This window comes from Aethalodelphis obliquidens, unplaced genomic scaffold, assembly GCF_003676395.1.
Source record: "Aethalodelphis obliquidens isolate GAN/ISIS:26980383/991018 unplaced genomic scaffold, ASM367639v1 scaffold8, whole genome shotgun sequence".
NCBI lineage: Eukaryota > Metazoa > Chordata > Mammalia > Artiodactyla > Delphinidae > Aethalodelphis > Aethalodelphis obliquidens.
The window spans coordinates 4,647,299-4,670,204 of record NW_020837952.1 but is presented as its reverse complement, the minus strand read 5'-3'; the positions used below and the strand labels follow the sequence as shown (position 1 = coordinate 4,670,204).

The 22,906-nt window shown below is 49.0% G+C and overlaps 3 protein-coding genes across 5 annotated transcripts in view; 1 reads left to right on the top strand and 2 right to left on the bottom strand.

The window, feature by feature from the left end:
• The window catches only part of AAAS (aladin WD repeat nucleoporin), a 20,506-nt gene extending 8,010 nt beyond the window's left edge, over positions 1-12,496 (top strand). For 2 of the 3 annotated variants that reach the window (XM_027106431.1, XM_027106433.1), the window contains exons 2-16: positions 1,464-1,591; positions 4,378-4,433; positions 4,746-4,837; positions 5,033-5,079; positions 5,335-5,433; positions 5,755-5,898; positions 10,123-10,243; positions 10,585-10,709; positions 10,897-10,957; positions 11,112-11,202; positions 11,431-11,524; positions 11,612-11,679; positions 11,835-11,916; positions 12,026-12,110; positions 12,240-12,496. In XM_027106431.1, the coding sequence (XP_026962232.1) occupies positions 1,464-1,591; positions 4,378-4,433; positions 4,746-4,837; positions 5,033-5,079; positions 5,335-5,433; positions 5,755-5,898; positions 10,123-10,243; positions 10,585-10,709; positions 10,897-10,957; positions 11,112-11,202; positions 11,431-11,524; positions 11,612-11,679; positions 11,835-11,916; positions 12,026-12,110; positions 12,240-12,467 (1,521 nt within the window). In that variant the 3' untranslated portion in view covers positions 12,468-12,496. The remainder of the gene's footprint in view (positions 1-1,463; positions 1,592-4,377; positions 4,434-4,745; positions 4,838-5,032; positions 5,080-5,334; positions 5,434-5,754; positions 5,899-10,122; positions 10,244-10,584; positions 10,710-10,896; positions 10,958-11,111; positions 11,203-11,430; positions 11,525-11,611; positions 11,680-11,834; positions 11,917-12,025; positions 12,111-12,239) is intronic. The other variant, XM_027106434.1, reaches the window with a different exon arrangement.
• A 275-nt stretch (positions 12,497-12,771) lies between these two features.
• On the bottom strand, positions 12,772-18,587 carry MYG1 (MYG1 exonuclease). Its single transcript, XM_027106435.1, has 7 exons — positions 18,303-18,587; positions 18,013-18,125; positions 15,850-16,009; positions 13,702-13,854; positions 13,444-13,566; positions 13,145-13,326; positions 12,772-12,992 (listed from the first exon to the last, which is right to left on the bottom strand). Exons 1-7 carry the CDS (start codon positions 18,522-18,524, stop codon positions 12,794-12,796), a joined length of 1,152 nt encoding a protein of 383 aa, XP_026962236.1. The 5' UTR covers positions 18,525-18,587; the 3' UTR covers positions 12,772-12,793.
• A 223-nt stretch (positions 18,588-18,810) lies between these two features.
• PFDN5 (prefoldin subunit 5) lies at positions 18,811-22,195 on the bottom strand. Its single transcript, XM_027106436.1, has 6 exons — positions 22,004-22,195; positions 21,694-21,796; positions 21,352-21,383; positions 20,218-20,292; positions 20,014-20,119; positions 18,811-19,014 (listed from the first exon to the last, which is right to left on the bottom strand). Exons 1-6 carry the CDS (start codon positions 22,073-22,075, stop codon positions 18,938-18,940), a joined length of 465 nt encoding a protein of 154 aa, XP_026962237.1. The 5' UTR covers positions 22,076-22,195; the 3' UTR covers positions 18,811-18,937.
• Positions 22,196-22,906: the final 711 nt, after the last annotated feature.

Here is a 22,906-nt window from a genome sequence, read left to right as displayed (position 1 = left end):
GCCCCTAGAGTTTTTTTTTTTTTTTTTTCGCGGTACGCAGCCCTCTCACTGTTGTGGCCTCTCCCGTTGCCGAGCACGGGCTCTGGACGCGCAGGCTCAGCGGCCATGGCACACGTGCTTAGTTGCTCCACAGCATGTGGGATCTTCCCGGACCGGGGCACGAACCCGTGTCCCCTGCATCAGCAGGCGGACTCTCAACCACTGCGCCACCAGGGAAGCCCCCCCTAGAGTATTTTTAATTTCAGTAATTGTGTTGTTCATCACTGTTTGTTTGCTCTTTAGTTCTTCTAGATCCTTGTTAAATGTTTCTTGTATTTTTTCCATTCTGTTTCCAAGATTTTGGATCATCTTTACTATCATTACTCTGAATTCTTTTTCAGGTAGGTTGCTTATTTCATCTTCATTTATTTGGTCTTGTAGGTTTTTACCTTGCTCCTTTGTCTGTAACTTTTTTTTTTTTTTTTAAAGAAGATGTTGGGAGTAGGAGTTTATTAATTAATTTATTGTATTTTTGCTGTGTTGCGTCTTCGTTTCTGTATGAGGGCTGTCTCTAGTTGTGGCAAGCGGGGCCACTCTTCATCGCGGTGTGCGGGCATCTCCCTGTTGTGGCCTCTCTTGTTGTGGAGCACAGGCTCCAGACATGCAGGCTCAGTTGTTGTGGCTCACGGGCCTAGTTGCTCTGTGGCATGTGGGATCCTCCCAGACCAGGGCTCAAACCCGTGTCCCCTGCATTAGCAGGCAGATTCTCAACCACTACGCCACCAGGGAAGCCCTGTGAAGTATTTTTTTTGTCGTTTCTTTTTTTTTTTTTTTTCTCTTTTTGATGGTGGTGCTGTATTCCTGTCTTACTGGTTGTTTGGCCTGAGACGTCCAGCACTGGAGTTTGCAGGCAGTTGGATAGAGATGGGTCTTGGTGCCGAGATGAGGACCTCCGGGAGGCCTCACTCTGATTAATATTCCCTGGGTCCTGAGGTTCTTTGTTAGTCCAGCGGTTTGGACTCGGAGCTCCCAGCACAGGAGCTCGGGCCCGACCTCTGGCCTGGGAACCAGGGTCTTGCAAGCTTCGTGGCATGGTAAAAAAAAAAAAAGAAAGAGAAAAAGGAGCAGTACAATATCAAAGAATAAGAAACAAAATAAAATTAGAAAGATAAAAAATATATTAGGAAAAATAAAACTATAGTTGAAGCAACTGGTTGCTGGGGGTTACTCCTGTCCCCTTAGGTGTCCATGGTTCCCCAGCGGTGCCTGGTAGGTGCCCTAGTTGTGAGGAGACACGAATTCCACATCCTTCTAGTATGCCATCTTGACTCCGCCCCTCTCCACAAGTGTTATATTTGTGGAAATGGGAAACAGGTCTCTGGAGCCTCTTACCCTCAGCCCTGCCGAGGGTTGGAGATGGCAGGAAGTTCAGTAGAGATTAGGGAAGAGACTGACTCACTGTCATACCTCATTTCTGGCTCTAGTGGATCAATCTTCCTGTCCTAAACCTTACTAAGGATCCCCTGAAGACCCCTGGGAGGTTGGACCATGGCACAAGAACGGCCTTCATCCACCACCGGGAACAAGTGTGGAAGAGATGCATCAACATTTGGTGAGACATGGCAAAGGGTCTCTTGGGCCAGTGGTCTGCAGATCCTGGAGGCAATGAGGTCACCACCCCCTCTGCCTTGGCCTCCCAGCCCTCTCTAGCTCAGAGCTGTGTATCATTCAGCATATCAAATTACCAGTCCTTTTTGTGGAAGTCAAGGCTGTGCAACAGTAGGTCCATTTCAACTCCAGTGACTTGCTTTCCTTTTTGGTTTAATTCTGTGAACCTGTTCCCTCCTTATGTCATTATTACTTTCTGAGCCTTTACTTGAAGCTCAGCAAGGTTAGGTATAAGGTTGCAGCGAATAATCTCATACATAGGTCATTCATTTTGCACATGTAGGAGTGAAGCCTGGATTGAATTCCTGGCTGTGCCACTTTTTAGCTGTGTGACCTTGGTCAAGTTACTTAATCACTCTGTCCCTCAATTTCATCTGTAAAAGGGAGCCTATCTTACAAGGTTGTAGTGATGATTAAATGAGTAAAACACTTAGAACAGTGCCTGGCCCATATTAATCCCATCAAGAGTTAGCTATTATTCTTATTATTATCATCATCATCATATGTAGGATGAATTCCTACAAGTGAAGTAGCTGGGTTCAAAGGGTATATTCATTTGTAATTTCATGAGCTATTGCCATATAGTCCTCTGTTTAAATTGTACATATTTACAGACCTACCACCAGTGTATGAGACAACTGTACTCCAATAAAAATTAAAAAACAGGGCTTCCCTGGTGGTGCAGTGGTTGAGAGTCCGCCTGCCGATGTGGGGGACATGGGTTCGTGTCCCGGTCCGGGAAGATCCCACATGGCGTGGAGCGGCTGGGCCCGTGAGCCACGGCCGCTGAGCCTGCGCGTCCGGAGCCTGTGCTCCGCAGCGGGAGAGGCCACAACAGTGAGAGGCCCGCGTACCGCAAAAAAAAAAAAAAAAAAAAAAAAATTAAAAAACATCAACAAAACAAACACAGTGTATGAGAGTGCCTGTTTCCTAACACATGTGCTATCAAGCTTTGATATTTAATATTGCATTACAGTTTAATTTGCATGTCTCCTTGAGTGCAGCTAAACATCAAGTCATGGTCTGAAAAGCCATTCAGTCCTGGGTGCTTTCTCACTTTCTGCCTCTCTAGCTGCTGCTTCTCTTCCTGCTCTCTTTTTTTTTTTTTTTTTTTAATGAGGTACGCGGGCCTCGCACTGTTGTGGCCTCTCCCGTTGCGGAGCACAGGCTCCGGACGCACAGGCTCAGCGGCCATGGCTCATGGGCCCAGCCGCTCCGCGGCATGTGGGATCTTCCCGGACCGGGGCACGAACCCGCGTCCCCTGCATCGGCAGGCGGACTTTCAACCACTGCGCCACCAGGGAAGCCTCCTGCTCTCTCTTAAATGTTGGTGTCCCTAGGCTGGACTTGTGATTGATGCTCCACACCTGGGTGTTCACTTGTCTGCCCAACACCCTCGGTTAGAGATATTCCACAGGCTTCATACACTCAGCTTGTTCAAAATCAATCTCTTCATTTTCCTCTCTAAGCTGGCTTCTTCCTTGTGATTTTCATCTCAAGGAATAGCCTTCCTAGTCATATAGAAGCAAGTGGTTTGAATGTAGGCTCTGGGGCAGGCAGACAGGTTGAATCCTGACTCTGCTATTTCCTACTTAGTTCACCTTTGATAATTAACCTCTTCACACTCTCTGTTCTCTCATCTAAAAATGCTGATGATAACAATACCTATTTTGTAGGGTTGTGATAAAGGCTGAATTAGATGATGCATGTGACGCATCTAGCCCAGCCCTGGCACAGTGTAAGCAGTATTAGATGCTATAATTATCACCTGCGTGTTTCCCTTGATATTGCTCTTTCCCTTACTAATGTCTAATTAGTCCTCAAATCCTGTCCATTCTACTTCCTCGAGCACTCAAATCTGTCTTTTCTCCATCCCCAGTGGTTCAGGCCACTTTGGCCTTTCTTCTAGATTCCTGAAGTAGCCTCTTAACCCATTTCTCTCTCCATTCTTTTTCCCCTCTAATCTGCAGCCAGACTGATCTTTCTAAAATGCCAGTGTGATCAGTTTATTCCTCTGCTTAAACTCTTTCTGTGGCTTTCCATTCACTATCTTAGGGCAAGTCTTTTTTTTTTTTTAATAATTTGTTTCGTAAATTTATTTTTTTATTATTTTTTATAAATCTATTGTTTATCAATCGATCTATTTTTTCTAAATCTATAAAATTTATTTTTGGCTGCGTTGGGTCTTTGTTGCTGCGTGTGAGTTTTCTCTAGTTGCAGTGAGCGGGGGCAACTCTTCGTTGCAGTGCATGGGCTTCTCATTGTGGCGGCTTCTCTTGTTGCGGAGCACGGGCTCTAGGCACTCGGGCTCAGTAGTTGTGGCTCGCAGGCTCTAGAGCACAGGCTCAGTAGTTGTGGCGCACGGGTTTAGTTGCTCCGCGGCATGTGGGATCTTCCTGGACCAGGGCTTGAACCCGTGTCCCCTGCATTGGCAGATGGATTCTTAACCACTGTGCCACCAGGGAAGTCCCTTAGGGCAAGTCTTGACTCCTTGATCTGTGCACAAAGCCCTGAAAGAGCTCTGAGCCTTAGTTGCCTCACTGGTGGACAATTTATATATTGTCCTCTCATGGGTACAATGAAAGGACTATATAAAGTACATGTCACATAGTTGTCACTCATTAAGTGTGAGTGTTATTTTTAATACATGTTTATTGAGTGAATGAATAGATGAACTTAGAGAGCAGACTGAAGGGATCAGAGTGACTCACAGCTCCCTCTCCTGTTCAGGCGTGATGTGGGACTTTTTGGTGTGCTGAATGAAATTGCAGACTCAGAGGAGGAGGGTAAGTGTGTTTACCTCTAGCCTTCTCTAGTTTTATGGTTGCCATCTCCCGTCCATATTCCCCCTAATTCATCCTAATACCTGTTGGCCCAGCGCCTTTCCCTTTAGCCCTGTATTTCCCAGCCCATTTGACTCTGCTGGTACCATCTTCTCTTCCCCTCTACCTACCCCCATACCATAGAGTGGGTGTCCGGAGCACTTGTTGGGTGGAAGGATCTGGGGAGTGCTTGCCCTTGCTCGTCCCTCACCTAGGAGGGTGCCCAGTGAGAACCCTGTGAATGGTTTAATCACAGCTGCTTTCTCAACCCCACAGTGTTTGAGTGGGTGAAGACGGCATCCAGCTGGGCCCTGGCACTCTGTCGATGGGCCTCCTCCCTCCATGGGTCTCTGTTTCCCCATCTGTCTGTAAGTTTGGCTTCCCCCCGGCCCTCCCTGGCTGCTGCTCCCCCACTCCCACCCCCTCTCCACTTCCTATGTCTTAGGGTCAGGGTGTGATGAGAAGACTGCAGAGGGTATGAATGGTGCAGCTCCCCTGTGGGAGCATCGAGGGGATAAGCTCCTTTTTTCCCAGTGCAACCTCTATCCGCTTTGTTATTACAGCTCAGGAGTGAAGATCTGATTGCTGAATTCGCTCAAGTCACAAACTGGTGAGCGTACAAGCTCTGGAGCTATTGTGGGAAGCAAGTCCTGAACCTTGGAACTTCTTCTGGGGAGAGGGAAATCAAGGCAGAGACTCCTCATACCCCTTTCCTGACTGCTCCCCACATTCTCCCTCCTACCGCCCCCAAAAAGAAAGAAAAGCAGTGAAAAATAATAGTGTCCTCACACAGAAGGGAACCCGAGCTCTGGGCCGGGAATGGCGAGGTGCAGGTCGGGACTCCTCACCCTCACTCCTGCCCCAGGTCCAGCTGCTGCTTGAGGGTCTTTGCGTGGCACCCACACACCAACAAGTTTGCGGTGGCCCTGCTAGATGACTCCATCCGTGTGTATAATGCCAACAGGTATGTGTGGGGCACGCTGGGTGGACTCGGAGTCTTCAGTCTCCATCGGTCAGTCCCCACTTCCTTCTCCAGCCTTGGTGCCCAGGGAGTCCTGCAGTTCCTGGGCCTGGTCCATGGCTCCTTCCAGAACTGGGGTCAGGGAGGCCCCACAACTGGATGCGTCCTCTTTCCAGATCCAGTCTTTATCCTGTCCTCTGTCCCACAATACCCACAGGCCCTGGATGATCAGCTTTCTCTCTGGATTTCCCTCCTCAACCACAACTCAGGTCGCTGCGCCTTAGTGTCCCTGCTTTGACCCCATCCCCTCCCCTTTCACCCCAGCACTATAGTCCCCTCCCTGAAGCACCGGCTGCAGCGAAATGTGGCGGCCCTGGCCTGGAAGCCCCTCAGTGCCTCCGTCTTGGCTGTGGCCTGCCAGAGCTGCATTCTCATCTGGACCCTGGACCCCACGTCCTTGTCTACCCGGTGAGTCCCAGCTGTCTCTCTCTTACCTTGGCCTGAGGGTCGTGGCCATGCTGGGGTGGTGAGGAGGTCTGGAAGGAGAAGTTCTTTTTCCTCACAGCACTTCCCAGGGCTACGGGAGAAGCAGACCTAAGGCCAAGGTGGAGGTGCTGAGAAGATCTAATCTAGAGAAAGGGACAGAACTGGGGGCTTCTGGGATTGTGGGGAGTTTGTACCTATGGATCATGGATTGGAAAGACTGTCTCTTTCAGAGGACTGCCAGATGTAGGTTTAAAGGAAAGGGGGAAGGGAATTAATATGGATAAAAGCTGAAACCGATGAAATTGGAAAAAATCCCCATGAGGACTAACTAAATATAAAACCAGAAACTGGTTCTTTAAATTATGAATAAAGAAGAAAACCTTTTGGCCAGCCTTAATAAGGTAAAATAGAAAATCAAAGTACACTATTTTCAAAATGGGAAAGGAGAGATAACCGCAAATATGGAAGAAAATAGAATTATTGAGCATATTATATATAAGTTTAGACTAACAGATTTGAAAACCTAAAGGAAATGTTTGTCTAGCAAAATATATGTTATCAAAGTGGACTGTAGAAGCAATTAAAACGGATGAGCTCTACCCCTAAAAAAAGATGCCAGGCTGAGATGGTTTTATGAGAGTTCTATCTAATTGTCAAAGAAAAGATAATCTCCATGTTATCTGAACTAATCCAGATCATAAAAAATTTGGAAAGCCTCCTGATTTATTTTCCTTTTAATAAACTTTGTGCATAATTTTAGATTTTTAGAAAAGCTGCAAAGATAGTAGAGTTTTGGTATACCTTTCACATCATCGTTAACGTCTGATATAACCATGTTAGATTTGTCAAAACTAAGAAACTGACATTTGTACATTGTTATTAACTAAACTCCAAACTTTGTTCTGATTTCACCAGTTTTCTCATTAATGTCCTCTTTCTGTCCCAGGATCAATCCTGATTTATTTCTTTTTATACAAATCTTTTTTTAAAAATATATATATATTATTTATTTATTTGGCTGTGCGGGTCTTTAGTTGTGGCACTCGGAATCTTTGTTGTGGCATGCGGGATCTTTCATTGCGGTGCATGGGCTCTCTAGTTGTGGCACACAGGCTCTAGAGCACACGGGCTTGGTTGCCCCATGGCATGTGAGATCTTAGTTCCCTGACCAGGGCTCGAACCCACGTCCCCTGAGTTGGAAGGTGTATTCTTAACCACTGGACCATGAGGGAAGTCCCCATCCTGATTTATTTCCATAAACCTAATGTAACCTAACCTGACAATAGGTGGTATAAGAAAGAAAATATTTGAGCATAGATTTTATTTATTTATTTACTTACTTCCCTCCTTCCCTCCTTCCTTACTTTACTTCCTCACCATGCCTCGTGGCTGCGGGATCTTAGTTCCCCGACCAGGGGTTTTTTTTGTTTTAAATTTTTATTGCAGTATAGTCAATTTACAGTGTTGTGTTAGTTTCTGCCGTACAGCAAAGTGAATCAGTTATACATATACATATATCCACTCTTTTTTTAGATTCTTTTCCATATAGGCCATTACAGAGTATTGAGTAGAGTTCCCTGTGCTATACAGTAGATCTTTAGTTATGTATTTGATATACTGACCAGGGACTGAACCTGCGCCCTTGGCAGTGAAAGCATGAAGTCCTAACCACTGGACTGTCAGGGAACTCCCCTGAGGATAGATTTTAAAATGCTTAATAAAATATTAGCAAATAGAGTCCAAAAGCATATTTAAAAAAAAATCGTAACCAAGTAGAATATTCCAGAAATTAAAAACTATTCACCATTAGGAAGTCTATTAAAATGATTGTTACATTTGCAAATTAAAGGAGGAAAGTGTTTCTATAAATAAATGCCCTTCTCAATAAGCAGACATTCAGCTGAATACATAAACAGGAATACAAAGAGACAACCTAAACATAAAGAGTATATATGCAAAATCAGTGGCTACCATATTGAACAGTGAAATAGGAAATACTAAAGGTATTTCCAGTAATGTCAAGATAAAGACAGAGATGTCATTACCACCATTATTAACCAACATTATTTGTGGAGGTTCTTTTGAGGGCAGTTAAGACAAGAAAAGGAAACATGGTAAAGTCTTGTGAAAGAAGAGAAAATTATTTTTATTTGATGATATGATTTTAAACCTAGATAAGACAAGAGATTCAACCAAAAAAACCTATTTAATCTAATAAGAAATTTAAGTAGTAAGGTAACTGGATCCAAGAAACTGAAAATGTAATAGCTTCCCTTGGTACCAACAATAATCAGTTGAGAAATTACAATGGAAAATATGTTCTATTTACAACAGGTACAACAATTACTATAGATTACTAGGAATAAATTGTTAAATTTATTTAATCTGTTAGACATCTGAAGAAAGTGGTTGAAGAATATTAAACAAGAGCTTAATTAATGGAGGGATGTGTTATATTCCTGGGTAGGAAAATTTAATCATGAAGATGTCAGATTAAGTGTATTTCCCATCAGAATTCTGCTGGTTTTTGTTTGTTTTTGTGAACTGGACAAAATAATAGAGTTTTTATGAAAGAATAAATGTGGAAGGATTGCCAAGAAAAGTTTGAAAAGGAAGCATATTGAGAGGAGATTTGCCCTACCAGGTATTGAAATATTTTATGAAGTTATAGTAACAGAAAGTTATTGGCATAAGATCAAACAGATCAGTGTAACAGAACAACATTCAGGAACAGATCTAAGAATTTATGGAAATTTAATATATGATGAATTTGGATTTGCATTGCAATAGAGTAGTTTTTGTTTTTTTTTTTTAAGTGGTTTTGGCATAATTGGCTATCTATTTAGAAAACAATACAGTTTGTCCTTGCTTTACATTTTATATACAAATAAATTCCAAGCAGACAAAAGAACTAAATGTAAAAATAAATAAATAAAAGGACTAGAAGAATGTATAGAATGCTTTTTGGCCCATTCAGAATTATAGTATGATAATTATTATTTTTTTGGCTGCACCGTCAGGCTTGTGGGGTCTTAGTTCCCTGACTGGGGATTGAACCCTGGCCCTCAGCAGTGAGAGCGTGGAGTCCTGACCACTGGACCACCAGGGAGTTCCCAGTATGCTAGTATTATTAAAGTTGAAATGTTTGATAATATCCAATACTAGCAAGACTAGGAAAACTACAGGTAGAGTATATTGTGGTACAAACTTTTCAGAATATATTTGTTGGCATATTTATCTTTTGAAAGGTTCAAGCCTTTTTTTACCTGCAATTCCACTTTAATACTCTATTCTACACAAATAATGACGAGTACATAAAGATATAGGGAATATTTTTTGCAGTACCGTTTGTAACAGCTGAAATATCCATTTGTGGTGGCCTGACTGAGTAAATTGTAGTTCATCTATTCAGTGGAATGCAGTGGGGCCACTGAAAAGAATGAGATGGATCTCTGTAAACTGATGTATTGTAAAGTTAAGAGAGTTAGTTGTAGACTGGTGACCTAAGATCTCATTAGAGGTTAAGGGGGTTATAGATGGGAGGAGAAAGGACAAGGTGGCATTAATTTGGCTAGTAGCCTGTACCTGTCAGGCCAAGAATGTGGCTCTGGAGATACAGAGCTGACGGACACAGCCGGGGCCCCTCAACTAGTTCCCAGTTTAGTGGAGGGGGGTGGGGGTTTGCCACGTGCGCCGTCTTTGATGAGGAGAAAATGATGTGGGAGCGCCGGGGAGGGAAGCTGATTCTGACAAGGAAAGGCAGAAAGACAGAGTTAGGAGCACAGGCTGAATCCTGGAGAGTGGTGGATGACTGTAGGAAGAGAAGAGATTGGAACCTTGAAGTGATGGCATGGATTATCCCATGCTCCAGGCAGGATGGTCCTGTGGGGAGAGGGCTCTCATCTAGAGCAGAACATGCATCTCCCCAGCCCAGTACCTTCTAGCTTTACTGGTCAAAAGTTTTTGTCTCGTTCAGGCTTTTTTGTCCCTTTCACCTGTTTTCCTTTCTGGACCTCCTGATAGTGACTGCCCTTCCTTCCTTCTTTTTCTTTAACTTCCATGATCCTTATTCATTTTCCCCAACCTGGATTTGAACTCAGAGGGGCCATTGGGATTGGGAAGTTTTAGCAGGAGGAGGCAGGGGAATAGAATCATGAGCTTTCTTCCTGTTGTCTTCTAACTCCACACCCCGTTTCCCCTCGGCAGACCCTCTTCCGGCTGTGCCCAAGTGCTCTCTCACCCTGGGCACACGCCTGTCACCAGCTTGGCCTGGGCCCCCAGTGGGGATCGGCTACTCTCAGCTTCACCTGTGGACGCTGCCATCCTGGTGAGTTGGTCCCCACGCCTCTTCTGGTCATTTCAGCCACCCCAGACTTGAGGAGAGAGCTTTCTTTGCCTGGTGGTGGGAAATACCCTGGGGGAAGGAGAGGAACAGCTGTCCATTCAATCTTAAACATATCCAGGGGAAGGCGCTGCACCAGCCTGACTCCTCAGATGTAGATTTCTGCCTGCTGTCAGTATAGACATAACCCTATTTCCTCCTGTTTTAACTGTCCCTTTCCCACGTCCTCCCCTCTGGTTCTTTGTACCTTAAGGAAGGGCGGCCCCCCGTGGGATGGTAGGGTTGCTTGAGTCTCCCCTGTCTCACTCTCTTCCCCTTTCTCCTAGGTATGGGATGTCTCAACAGAGACCTGTGTTCCCCTTCCCTGGTTTCGGGGAGGTGGGGTTACCAACCTGCTCTGGTCCCCGGATGGCAGCAAAGTCCTGGCTACCACTCCTTCAGCTCTCTTTCGGTGAGTAGGGGGAGGGCGGGGAGGGGGGCAGGAACGACCTAGAGAAAGGCACTAGGCTCCTGGAACTGCGAGTGCCACAACCTTCTGTCCGCGTTCCCATTCACCTGAATGTGGGACTGACAGGAAGGGAAGTCCAGGCTGTGACACCTAGAGTTCCTAAGCTGTGACCTGCCTCTCTTTGGCACAGAGTCTGGGAGGCCCAGATGTGGACTTGTGAGCGGTGGCCTACCCTATCAGGGCGATGTCAGGTAGGAGGGACTGTGCGTCTCAGGAGCGGGGGCGGAGGTGGGCCCTGCTCCCCCCAGGCGTGTCCCCCCACCTCCTCTACTTCTCTTCCTCGTGTGCTTCCCTCCTGTATTCCCATAGACCACTCTTTCCCTGCCTTTTGCTCCCTGACCCCAGACTGGCTGCTGGAGTCCTGATGGAAACCGCCTGCTGTTCACTGTGTTGGGGGAACCATTGATTTACTCCTTGTCGTTCCCAGAACGTTGTGGTGAGTCCAGGGAAACACTTCTGGATGCACAACATCTGGGGTAGTCGGAGGGGGACAGGAACCATCTGGAATATGCTGCTCTGAAGGATAAAGGGAAGAAACTTGGGGAAAAAAAAAAAGGAATAAGCTTGGGAGCCTTGAGAGGTGTTGATGCCTGTGATGGAGAGGAGGCAGGGGCCAGTGGGAGGCCCCTTTCTTGTCCTTAAGAGCCTCTGCCCTGATCCGCAGGTGAGCGAAAGGGGTGCGTTGGAGGCGCGAAGTCAGCTACGATTGTGGCAGATCTGTCTGAGACGACAGTACAGACACCAGATGGAGAGGAAAGGTGAGCTGGGTGGGCGAGGGAGGGGCAGTGAGACAAAGCTGGGAGGGACCACGCTGAGCCCTCCCAACCTGCTGTTCTGACCCATAGGCTTGGGGGAGAGGCTCACTCCATGGTCTGGGACCCAAGTGGGGAGCGGCTGGCTGTGCTCATGAAAGGTAAGAGGAGGGGAGGGAGGCCTTTGCTCCGGCCACACCATCTTCCCATTAATTGACTGTTTCCAGGCCCTGGCTGCAGTTCTTCTCTGCCCCTGCCCCTACCCTGGGATTCTGCCTCCAGAGTTCCTTCCTATCCCTGTATCCACTTCTTACAGGAAATCCACGGGTCCAGAATGGTAAACCAGTCATCCTCCTTTTTCGCACTCGAAACAGCCCTGTGTTTGAGCTACTTCCTTGGTAGGTGCTGGGCAGGTGTGGTCCCCCCCCGGCCTCCCATACCAAACCCATACCCTCTACACCTGCCTTCTGCCTCCAGCAGCCTGCTCACCTTTCCTTCTGCCCCTAGTGGCGCTGTCCAGGGGGAGCCAGGAGCCCAGGCCCAGCTCATCACTTTCCATCCTTCCTTCAACAAAGGAGCTCTGCTCAGCGTGGTGAGTAGGCCAGCTGCTGTGGTTGCAGGAGTGGGCTGAGGAGCAAGGGCTGCAGCTGCTGTGTGGCTCTGCTGTATGGCCTTCTTTGGGCTCAGACTGGTAAGACTTTGCTTTCCCCTCTCTCTGCAGTGCTGGTCCACGGGCCGGATCGCCCACATCCCTCTGTACTTTGTCAATGCCCAGTTTCCACGTTTTAGCCCAGCGCTTGGCCGAACTCAAGAGCCCCCAGCTGGGGGCGGAGGCTCTATTCATGATCTGCCCCTCTTTACTGAGACGTCCCCAACCTCTGCCCCTTGGGACCCTCTCCCAGGGCCACCCCTTGGTCGGCCCCACTCCCCTCACTCCCGCATTCAATAAAAAGTGTCCTTTTTTTGTTTTCCATTCGATTATGAGACTCTTATCTTTACCCAACATTGGGGTATACTGAAGAAGAAGAAGCCGTGGACTTTGGGTTAAGATCTTGGCTCTTTCACTTTTTAGTCATTTCTTGTGAATTTGGTCAAGTTATTTACCCTTAGAAACTGGAGAGTTTCCAAACGATTTGGAAAGCAAAGCTGAGAAAATACCTAGCACAGGCTCTGGCACATAACAGATGTTGTACTTTTCCCAAGTTTCAGCAAGTTCCCAGAATGATACAGGGCAGTAATGGAGAAATACTTCGTCAGTATGAGACAGAAGAGATTTTATTGGACTAGGGAATTTGTGGGAGGCATAGGTGCTGGGCGCTGGGCCAAGGTGGCACGGGCCATGCTCAGGGCACCCTCTCGGGTACGGTGCCCACCAATGAAGCCACTGGTGTGGACAAAGACACAGCCAGGAATGCCACTGACCTGGTCCAGGGCCGCATCCCGAAGACCCCGCCATGGCTCTGGCAGGGGCAGCCTATGAGTAAGCAGAAAGAGGGAGTTGGTGGGAGCAAATGGAGGCCTTGAGGAACTGGGAGAGGGGGAGCAGAAGCCTAGGTTAGTGGCCTCCTCCTCTGATAGGGTTGAAACAGGCCTGAAGGGCTGCAGGGCGGTCCCCTAGGGCCTCACCTGCTCTGGAATGAATGCAGCTCCTTAGGCACACACTGTACCCGCCACTGTCCAGCCTGGTCCGTGTAGATAACAAAGGCGATGGTCCCCGGGGGGGAGAGCCCCGATTCCAGGTGGTAGAGGTGCTCCTTCCAGGGGCATCCACCCTTCACCAGTTCTATTATCTCCCCACTTGGGTCCACCTGAAAAGGAAGTGGAGCAGGGATAGAAGGTTTAGGGTAGGAGTGGGAGCCCCTGTTGGCCAGCAGCCCACCAGGAATCACTAACCTGAGCCACAGTGCCTCCTCCCAGGCCAGTACCTGGAACCGCTGGGCCAGGGCCTCTTCCACCAGGGCCCGGGCTGGCAGCCAGCTGTGCTGGTAGAAGTCTAGTCTCTGCAGAAACTCCTCTCGAACCAGGTCCATTGCACGCTTGAATCCGGCCTGGGAATCACATGGGAATTAGAACCACAGTGCTGGCCCAAACTGCTAACTCTGCTAGGGCCTGATGGGACAGCCTCTCTCATTTTCCCGAGGTTCTCACGTGCCTCACGGTCTCTTCCCCATGGTCGTCCTCACCTCAGTGTCTTGGTTGGGCTGGTTCCAGGTGGGATTAAGCCGAGCAACCCGGGCGCTCAGCGTAGTGGTCACCGCGTACCGAGGCTCTCCCTCCTCCCACTGAGAGATCCCGTTGTCCACCGCATCCACCTCCTCCACAAAGTTCTCGTATATCTAAGGCAGCACAGGAGAAATGCTCTGGAGGGCGCCTGCCATTTGCATAAAGCTTCATAGGCCTCAAAGTTTGTGCATACACTGTCTTTAATCTTCACTACAGCCCTGCAAGGATCTCCCAACATTAACTGGATGAGGAAGGGGGGAATTGGGGAGTTCAGCAGCTGGCTAAAGGTCAGAGCGCATACAGTGCTGGGGCTGGAATTCAGATCACCTGATTTCTAATCCAGTGCTCTACTACCGCTCAAAGCCTGAGCCAAGGCCAGCCTGTGTGGGGAGGGGGCTGCTGCCTTCTGAACAAGGAAAAGTCTAGAGTTCCACGAGGGGTTCTGTGGGAGTGGATCCTCATGGCCTGGGGGTGTAAAGCGCCAGGTGAGCTGAGCAGGCTATTCACTGATCCAGTTAAGAGGTACAGGAGGAGGGCTCCCCTGGTGGTGCAGTGGTTAAGAATCTGCCTGCCAGTGCAGGGGACAAGGTTCAAGCCCTGGTCTGGGAGGATCCCACATGCCGTAGAGCAACTAAGCCCACGATCCACAACTACTGCGCCTGCGCTCTAGAGCCTGCGAGCCACAACTACTGAGCCCATGTGCCACAACTACTGAAGCCCGCGTGCCTAGAGCCTGTGCTCCACAACAACAGAAGCTACCGCAATGAGAAGCCCGTGCACTGCAACGAAGAGTAGCCCCTGCTTGCTGCAACTAGAGAAAGCCTGTGCGCAGCAACAAAGACCCAACGCAGCCAAAGAAGATGAGTACTGGACTAGACATCAGGGCTGGGATGTGGTCCCAGGGAAGCCCATGATGTGCCACGTGGCATCAGCAGCTGCTGCATCTCCTGAGGCTAAAGAAATGGTAGGATGGGGCTTCCTTGGTGGCGCAGTGGTTGAGAGTCCGCCTGCCGATGCAGGGGACACGCCTGCCGCCTGTCATGCCCCAGTCTGGGAAGATCCCACATGCCGCGGAGCGTCCGGGCCCGTGAGCCATGGCCGCTGAGCCTGCGCGTCTAGAGCCTGTGCTCCGCAACCAGAGAGGCCACGATAGTGAGGGGCCTGTGTACCGAAAAAAAAAAAAAAAAAAAAAAAGCTATAAGGACATACTATACTGTATGGCACAGGGAATACAGCCAATATTTTATAATAACTATAAATGGAATACAATCTTCAAAAATTGTGAATCACTATGTAGTTATACCCGAAACATACAATATTGTACGTCAACTATCCTCAATAAAAATAAATAAAATAAAAAAACCTTGGGCATAATTTAGTTCAATTGCTTAGAAAACCCTTAGCAGTAGAAGGGAAAATTGACCCAGGCAGTCTAAAACCTTAGTATTCCAGAAGCTCCAATTTATCGTTCATATTTCTTCAGTTTTGGATCAGAGAACTGAACTCAACTGCCTATCTGCAAAAAACAGAGTTGACTGCACCTGCAGTTTGACTTGCTGTGAACTTCACATTAGTGGGGTCAAGTAGGAGTCCTCAGAATCATCGATCCAACATGCACACCAGGGACGCTAGCCCTGTTCTTTCCCCAACCACAGGCACCTGCTGAGCTGCCTGCAGGGGGCGCTGGTGGAACCTGAAGAGGTTTTCATAATCAATCCCTTCCCAGTTTCCCAACTCAGTGTGCCTCCAGTGAATACAGTGGTGCCCGAGATATGCTGCCCTCCACCTTCAGGGCAGCCAGAACCTCAGCCATATGCTTCCAAACATAAGCAGCCTCCTCTATTACCAATTTGTTGAAGAACGTACATATGTCAGGTCATGCAAAGAAAGCCCTTCCCCATACATTACCTCATCCACTAATCACAAGCACCCCAGGATGGAGGCAGGAAGAGATTAACCATTCCCCTGTGAGAAGGTGGGCCTGGCTGAGGGAGAGAGCAGTGGGCCAGCACAGGTCAGGAACCCCGACCCGAGCCCAATCCTGAGTGCCACTCCGGCCCGCCTGTTGGAGACGCATGTGGGGGGCATCTCTGTCCTCGAGTCCCCACCTTGTCATAGAGGGTGCCCACCATGCTGTCCTCTTCGCTAGTAACCAGCAACTGGGCCAGCAGCTTGTGCCCGAAGTGCAGATAGATGAGTCCCGCACTGCTCAGCTTGGTCTGCCACGGCTTCCCAGGGGACAGGGAGCTCATGGTCTCCGTGAAAGACCTGAGGAGCACAGGGAGGTGGGGCTGAGGCAGAGCTGCCCCGGTTCACCCCCAGGGTCGTGTGCACGTGCAGGCACAGTGGGGTGGGGCGGCTGGGGAACGCTATGGGAGTCGGGAGAAAGCCCAGCTGGGAAGGCTTTGGCTTGTCCTCAGGGGTCAACATGGACGTGAGTTTGGAGTCTCCATTCATGCATTCATTCGACAATGGTTAACTAAATGCTTACCACATGTCAGGCTTTGTGTTGTAGACATTAGAGATGAAAAAACTAAGACCTGTCCCTGCCTTCAAGTTCATCCACCTAAGGTGGACACACACGCACAAACAACCAAGGGAATGCTCTAGCGAGTTATAAACAAGGAAAAGGCAAGAGGGAGGAAAGGGTTCAGGAAGAGAGCATTCAGGTCATTTCTGAAAGAAATGCCTATTTTATATACTTTTTAAAAAAATTATGCAGTGTTTGACACATAAAAGAATATATTTAACATTTCTGGAATATAAAACGTAAAATGAACACCCATGGGGCTTCCCTGGTGGTGCAGTGGTTAAGAGTCCGCCTGCCAATGCAGGAGACACGGGTTCGAGCCCTGGTCCGGGAAGATCCCACATGCCACAGAGCAACTAAGCCCATGCGCCACAACTACTAAGCCTGCACTCTAGAGCCCACGAGCCACAACTAATGAAGCCTGCACACCTAGAGCCCGTGCTCCTCAACAAGAGAAGCCACCGCAATGAGAAGCCCATGCACCGCAACGAAGAGTAGCCCCTGCTCATTGCAACTAGAGAAAGCCCGCGTGCAGCAACGAAGACCCAGTGCAGCCAAAAAAAAGAAAAACCTAAATAATGTCAAGTGCCACAAAGAGGTTAAGGTGAGACCCTCAACCAGCAACCTTAGCTTGGTGTTGAGGTCACTGGTGCCCTTTCCACAAGCATTTCCAGTAGAGAGACTGGGAGAGAACTGGCTGAATGAATGAATAAATGAAAGGATGGATGAATGGAATGTGCAGCCAGGGTCAGCTCTTCTTCTGAAGAGTGGCTGAGAAGTGAGGGTGAGAGATTAGGCTGTAAATACCAGGAGCATTCCCTCCCGACATCATTTATGAAAGTAATACGTGTATTTGGAAAAAAAGGGAGAGAAATAGCTAGGGAAGGAGAGAGAGAGAGGGAGAGAAACAGACTTAAAACAATATAAAACCTCGGAAATAACCACTTTATACAGCGTGGCGTATATGAGGTAGGGTTTGGGTTTTTTTTCCCTTCTTTGTTTTCAAGATGGGAGATGCTTAAGCAGAGTTTCTTGCTGTAGGCAAGAACTAGAAACCCTGCCATGTGAAGCCCCAGAGCATAAAATGATACACTGGAAAGGGGGCAAGCAGAAGGAAACAATGTCTCCTGAGTTGGGAGAAGGGAGCTGTTCAGGAGTGAGAAACTGAGGCTGTCCATGCAGGAAAAGCTCGACTTTCTTTAAAGGGAAGAGACAGGATCACTCACTAAGGTAGTTTGATGAGGCAGGGGCTTGAGGAGAGGAGAGAAGGACTGGAATGGTACTGTGGATAATGGGCTACCCTCGGATTAAGATTGATTTCCCAGTGGAAGAGTGTCAACGACAAAGGAAGACAACACACACCTCAACTATCACCACCCACCACAATCGTGTGGGCCCAGCAGTCTGAGGTGGGGCAGCAAGGGCACATGACTGGATTAATCCCAGCTGGGGTATTCACCGGGGTGACGATGGGGCTGGTGGGAGAAAAGCCTGACTGAGCCAAAGAAGGAGGTGAGTTGGAAGGGGCCCAGGAACTGACCCGGGCCAAGAGAGGCCCAAGGCCAGCTAGATGGGTGCAGAGCAGGTGGAGAGCTGGAAGCACGGAAGACGGTAGTCCCATGGGGCTCAAGAGTTTGCTTTCCAGGATGAGGCGGTTCCCTTCGCTGACGCGGACCACGGCAGTAGACTGGAGCACTGAGAAGAGTCAAGGAAACTTAAAGAAATGGTAGTGGGAACCCACCTCTGGTGATGGTCATATCGGTGTCTCTGAGGGTCGTACTCGCCACCCACGTCTACCACGATGTCACAAGAAGCCAGTTTCTCGGGGTCCCGGGTCCGCACAATCTCTGCATCCTGCAGGGGACACAGGAGGTGAAGAGGCTGCCGGGGTCGCACGGGTAGGGGATTAATGTTGGGCTTCCAGGGAGCCGGGGAGGGGAGGAGGGTTTCTCGGGCGGGACCCCGTTAGGGGGACGCGATTTGCCCCGGAGACTCGCCGGCAGCCCCCCGGTCAGTTTGCGCTGCCCGTACCCGGTACTCGGGCAGGAGGCGCAGCAACGCGCACGCCAGCGCTTCATCGCAGTGGAAAGTGCCGTTGTGCGTCCCGATTCGGGGCGGGGCCATGAGGTGGCTGCGGGGTCGTTTGGAGAGTGGGACGGACTCCAGGCTGCGCTTGAGATGCGGGCTTCGGCGGGGTGGCGGCAGCAGCAGCAGCAGCAGAGGTAGAGAACCGCGCAGGAAGCGGTGACCCATGCAGCTTCCCCTGTGGGGAAGCAGGCGGCCGACCCGGAAGAGAAAGCGCCCGGGCAGCCCCCACTTCCTCTTGCCGGCCGTTTCCACGACAACCAGCCGCAAAGGGAGGGCGCGCCGCCCGGCACAGAATTTCGACCCCCGCTCCTCGAAGGGCCCCGGGTGGAGCCTCCAAGATGAGCACTGTATCACCCCTGCTTATCAGGCTCCGGGAGGGGCAAACCCTCTCACCACCGCCCTCCCATCTCATCATCAGTCCCTTGCCTAATGCAAGAAAAGACCAACACTCTGCCCAGCTGGCGCATTTATTAGCATTAAACACAAGACCCTCCTCTTCCCGCATTGCAGGAAACCACGCCCACAAAGTCCCAGGCCCCTGAAGCAGGCGCCCTATGTCCGATTTCTGAAACAAGCTCTCAGGCCTTGGCGGTAGCCTGAGGTGCTCCCAGGGCTGTGAGCTGCTGAATTTTCTGGCTCATCATCTCCATGACAGCTGTGGGAAAAAAGAAGAGTCAGACCCTGGTCAGGAACTAAAGGGGAGAACCCAGAGTTAAGGAAAAGTGACAGGGAGACAACCAACTACAGTTAATAAAACTTTTAACACAGTGATCCACTGTGGAGGGCACACACAACACAAATTTAGAGTCTAAAATGTGTCAGTAAATATGAAAACCACTGCGATATAAAAACGAACAAAATACAGTATTCAAATGAGTCAGATATAACCAGAAAATAACGTGGAAAAGATGTCTGCCTTTAGAACAGTGGTTCTCAATCCTGACTGTATAACAGAATCACCTGGGGAGCTTTTAAAAAAACATTGTTCCCTGGAATCCCTGCCACCCCCGCCCCCCCCCATTGACTTACGGTTGATCCTTGAACAACAGGGGTTTGAACTGTGCAGGTCCACTTATTCGGGGTTTTTTTTTTTTCAGTGGTAAATTCTACAGTACTACATGATCCACGACTGGTTGAATGTGCAATGCGGAATGGAGGATATGGACGGCAGACTGTAAAGTTATATGCCGATTTCCTTCTACTTCACCAAGGGTTGGCACCCCTAACCCGCACACTGTTCAAGGGTCAACTGCAGTTGGTTTGGAGTGGGCCCAGGTTCTCTTTTTAAATTCTCTGGGTGATTCTTAATGTGCAGCCAGGGCTGTAATTGCTAGCATAGCTAGTTAGGGCTGTATTTCTTCGCCGGGTGTTCATTTACATGCATCTTCTCCCTCATCCCATCCACACTAAATAGGAACTCAAACACAAAAACAAAGACATGATTCCCTTTCTGTAAATTTCTCAAGCACGGAATCCAGGAATCTATAAATAGTGGGTATATATTGCACAGAATCTAAAGAATAACACATCAAGACACCAAAGAGAAAACCATGGTTTTAATCCAGCAAAGGGGACATCCCCATGGATCACAGTGCAATCCCTGTTTATTATGGCTGTAGAAAGGGTTCAAAGAGGTGCCCAAGGCCAAGCTTACCCTGTTTCATGGCATGCTTCTCCTGCAGAGCTGGCTGGATTTTCTCCATTTGCTTGGTGAGAAAGTCTATCTTCCTCTTGAAGAAGTCCCTAGCATCCTCAGCCGTCTGCAAGGTCAGAGGTGAATGAGGGGTTAAGAGGAGACCCCATTCTGCACTCTAGGACTCCCCTTCAGAGAGGCATCCATATGCTTCCTTCCACTCACCTTCTCTACATAGTAGCCAGTTCCCACATCGATGAGCACGTGTTCCACATCATGCAGCTTCCCAGGGACATACATCTGAGAAGCAAGGATTAAGGGAAAACTAGCCCAGCATGAGTCATGATTCCCTGTCAGCTAGTGTGCTTGACCTCCTAAGGCCCTTCTTTCTAAAAAGCTAGAAGGCAGGAATTCCCTGGCGGTCCAGTGGTTAGGACTTGGCACTTTCACTGCCGGGGCCCAGGTTTGATTCCTGGTTGGGGAACTAAGATCCGGCAAGCCTCGGGGTGCAGCCACAAAAATTTAAAAATAAAAAGCTATATGGCCCAAGGACCAAATAATCTGGAGGCCTACAAACTCCAAATGCAGAGAGACAGGGAAGTTGGTTCCTTATGGAGAAAATCACATATGCTGATCCTGCCCTCATCCCATCTGCCACCTTCCAAGCAGTTCTTACAGTTCTTCCCATTAGCCCTTCCAGAAAGACTAGAGTGATTTTTTTCCTGTTGCTGTTGAGTAGTTGAGTGAAAAGGCAGCCTCACTTTCCCTTTAACACTCCCAAACATGAATTAGCTAATTCCTGATGAATTTAATGTTCATTATTTAAGCAATCCCTACTACACTGCTATTCCTGTGTTTCCCTTTCAGCCTGTCAGTTCTCTGGTACAGTTTACAGGTGCCTATTGTCATAACTTGCTCACTCAAGTAAAACATTCAACAGGTAGACACAATCCAGGTTTCTTAGTAACAACAGTTTAGGAATAAGAGCCACAGTTGAACTAAAATTGAGGATTAATAAACAGAACCAACACCCTTGTTTCTGTATCCTCTCTTCTAATTGCTTATGTTTTCTAAGTTATTAGTAGAACTGTAAACCACCAGTTTTACTTCCCTATTAGGTTATATCCTCAAACAGCAAAGGGAAATAATCACACCTCAATTCTACATACACCTGGGTGCTCACAAAGCATTAGCTGGATGTTGGCTCCGGGTTAGAGAGCAGAGCTAGGAAGCGTGTATAATAGTACTCTCAGAACCATCCGAGCACTCTGGAGTAATTAAAACCTCCCGTCCTTCTTGGCAGGTTAGGTGTGAGGAGAAAAGGCGAGGGCAGGGTAGCAGTTCCTGCAGAAAGGATACAGAACTCGTCAGTGGGACCAGTAATTCTTTCCCTGTGAAAGCAATTAAGACAAACAAATGGGGGAGGTTGGCAGCTCCAACGTTTAGACATTAAAGGGAGTTTCAACACGGCACAGCACCTAGAGACTGTACAAAAAGGACGGAAATAGGGACAACAGGAGCAGAAGAACGTCCTGGACATTTCAATTCTAGGTAAGCAACATGCAAAGGGCTCCCGTAGCAGTATACAATACATGATGGACTGCTCTCTCGTCTCAGGTAAGGAAAACTGAATTAGGAGGCGGGAAGAGAGAAGCCGGCTCGCAACATCCCCCAGGTTGCCTTCACACGCCTACCCCGTACCCTCGTTGCTTTTGTTCAGCACGTTCAGACAGTCCTTGGCTTCCACATACTTGGTCTGTACCACCTTGAGCTGGGCAATGGACGTGGACAAGAACTCCACTTCCTACAGAGGATGAGAATAAGGGTCAGTGTGAGGGCTGGCGGGAGAAGGGGGCACAGCCGGAGAAGGGGCGGGTCCTGGCACCGCGTGGCGGTTTCGCCTGGGAAGGGAAGCCTCCCCAGCTGGGGAGGAATGGAGTGGGGCGAGGGAGTACCCGTGGTGGGGAGGGATGTGACGCGGCAAAGCGGTGTCTCTGGGGCCCATCCCCACCTGGTCCAGCTGGTTCTTGAGCATTTCTAGCTGCGGCAGAGTCAGCTCGGTGATATTAACCGACTGCGCCATGCTGGGAAGGACGACTTATGAAGCTGAAGCCGGCCGGGCGAGCAACGCTCTAGCCATCCTCTGTGCATCTCGATGGCTGCGTCGGGAGGCCTCGCTGCGCCAGACGTCTCTATGGTCCTCCGTCCCGGAAGGGAAGGAAAGGCTGGTTAGTCTCTGTGACTCCCATTGGAAGAGAAAGGGTATAGGCACTTTATTTTCTCACAACGTCCCAAGCCTAGCGTAGTCAAGTTGTAGCACACAGGATTCCTACGCTCAAGGAACCTAACCATAACCACAGCGTTGTAAAGCAATGTATGCTACTCCACGTAGGTGGTATAAATCTAGTGACAACAGGCAAGGAGGAAGCCTGTGAAGTTCTCCGAGTCGGGGGGAGTAGCACTGTGAAAGGAATGCTTTGGGCAGATGAAGCGGGAGTCTGGCGGTGGAGAGAACACAAAGGAGGCCCGTTATCAACTAAAAAGTACAGCAGTGAGTTTATTAATCAGTGCAGTGTGCTAAATTACCATGTGCTAGAAGTGAGGGATACATAAGAGTGTTAAGATACGTACTTCTGGGGGCTTCCCTGGTGGCGCAGTGGTTGAGGGTCCGCCTGCCGATGCAGGGGACACGGGTTCGTGCCCCGGTCCAGGAAGATCCCACGTGCCGCGGAGCTGCTGGGCCCGTGAGCCATGGCCGCTGAGCCTGCGCGTCCGGAGCCTGTGCTCCGCAACGGGAGGGGCCACAGCAGTGAGAGGCCCGCGTACCGCAAAAAAAAAAAAAAAAAAAAAAGATACGTACTTCTGAACTTAATCTAGTTGGAGAGATAAAGCGTACATCAGCATCAGAACCCCC

Excerpts from the sequence above, each read along its gene's own strand:
- MYG1 (XM_027106435.1), bottom strand. The coding sequence starts at position 18,524 with ATGGGTCACCGCTTCCTGCGCGGTTCTCTACCTCTGCTGCTGCTGCTG. Across the intron at positions 13,855-15,849 it reads TGGGCACCCTCTATGACAAG|ATATACGAGAACTTTGTGGA; the intron begins GTGGGGACTCGA and ends GTGCTGCCTTAG. Across the intron at positions 12,993-13,144 it reads CTGCATTCATTCCAGAGCAG|GCTGCCCCTGCCAGAGCCAT; the intron begins GTGAGGCCCTAG and ends GCTTACTCATAG.
- PFDN5 (XM_027106436.1), bottom strand. The coding sequence starts at position 22,075 with ATGGCGCAGTCGGTTAATATCACCGAGCTGACTCTGCCGCAGCTAGAA. Across the intron at positions 21,797-22,003 it reads TCAAGAACCAGCTGGACCAG|GAAGTGGAGTTCTTGTCCAC; the intron begins GTGGGGATGGGC and ends CATCCTCTGTAG. Across the intron at positions 20,120-20,217 it reads CTGGCTACTATGTAGAGAAG|ACGGCTGAGGATGCTAGGGA; the intron begins GTGAGTGGAAGG and ends CTGACCTTGCAG.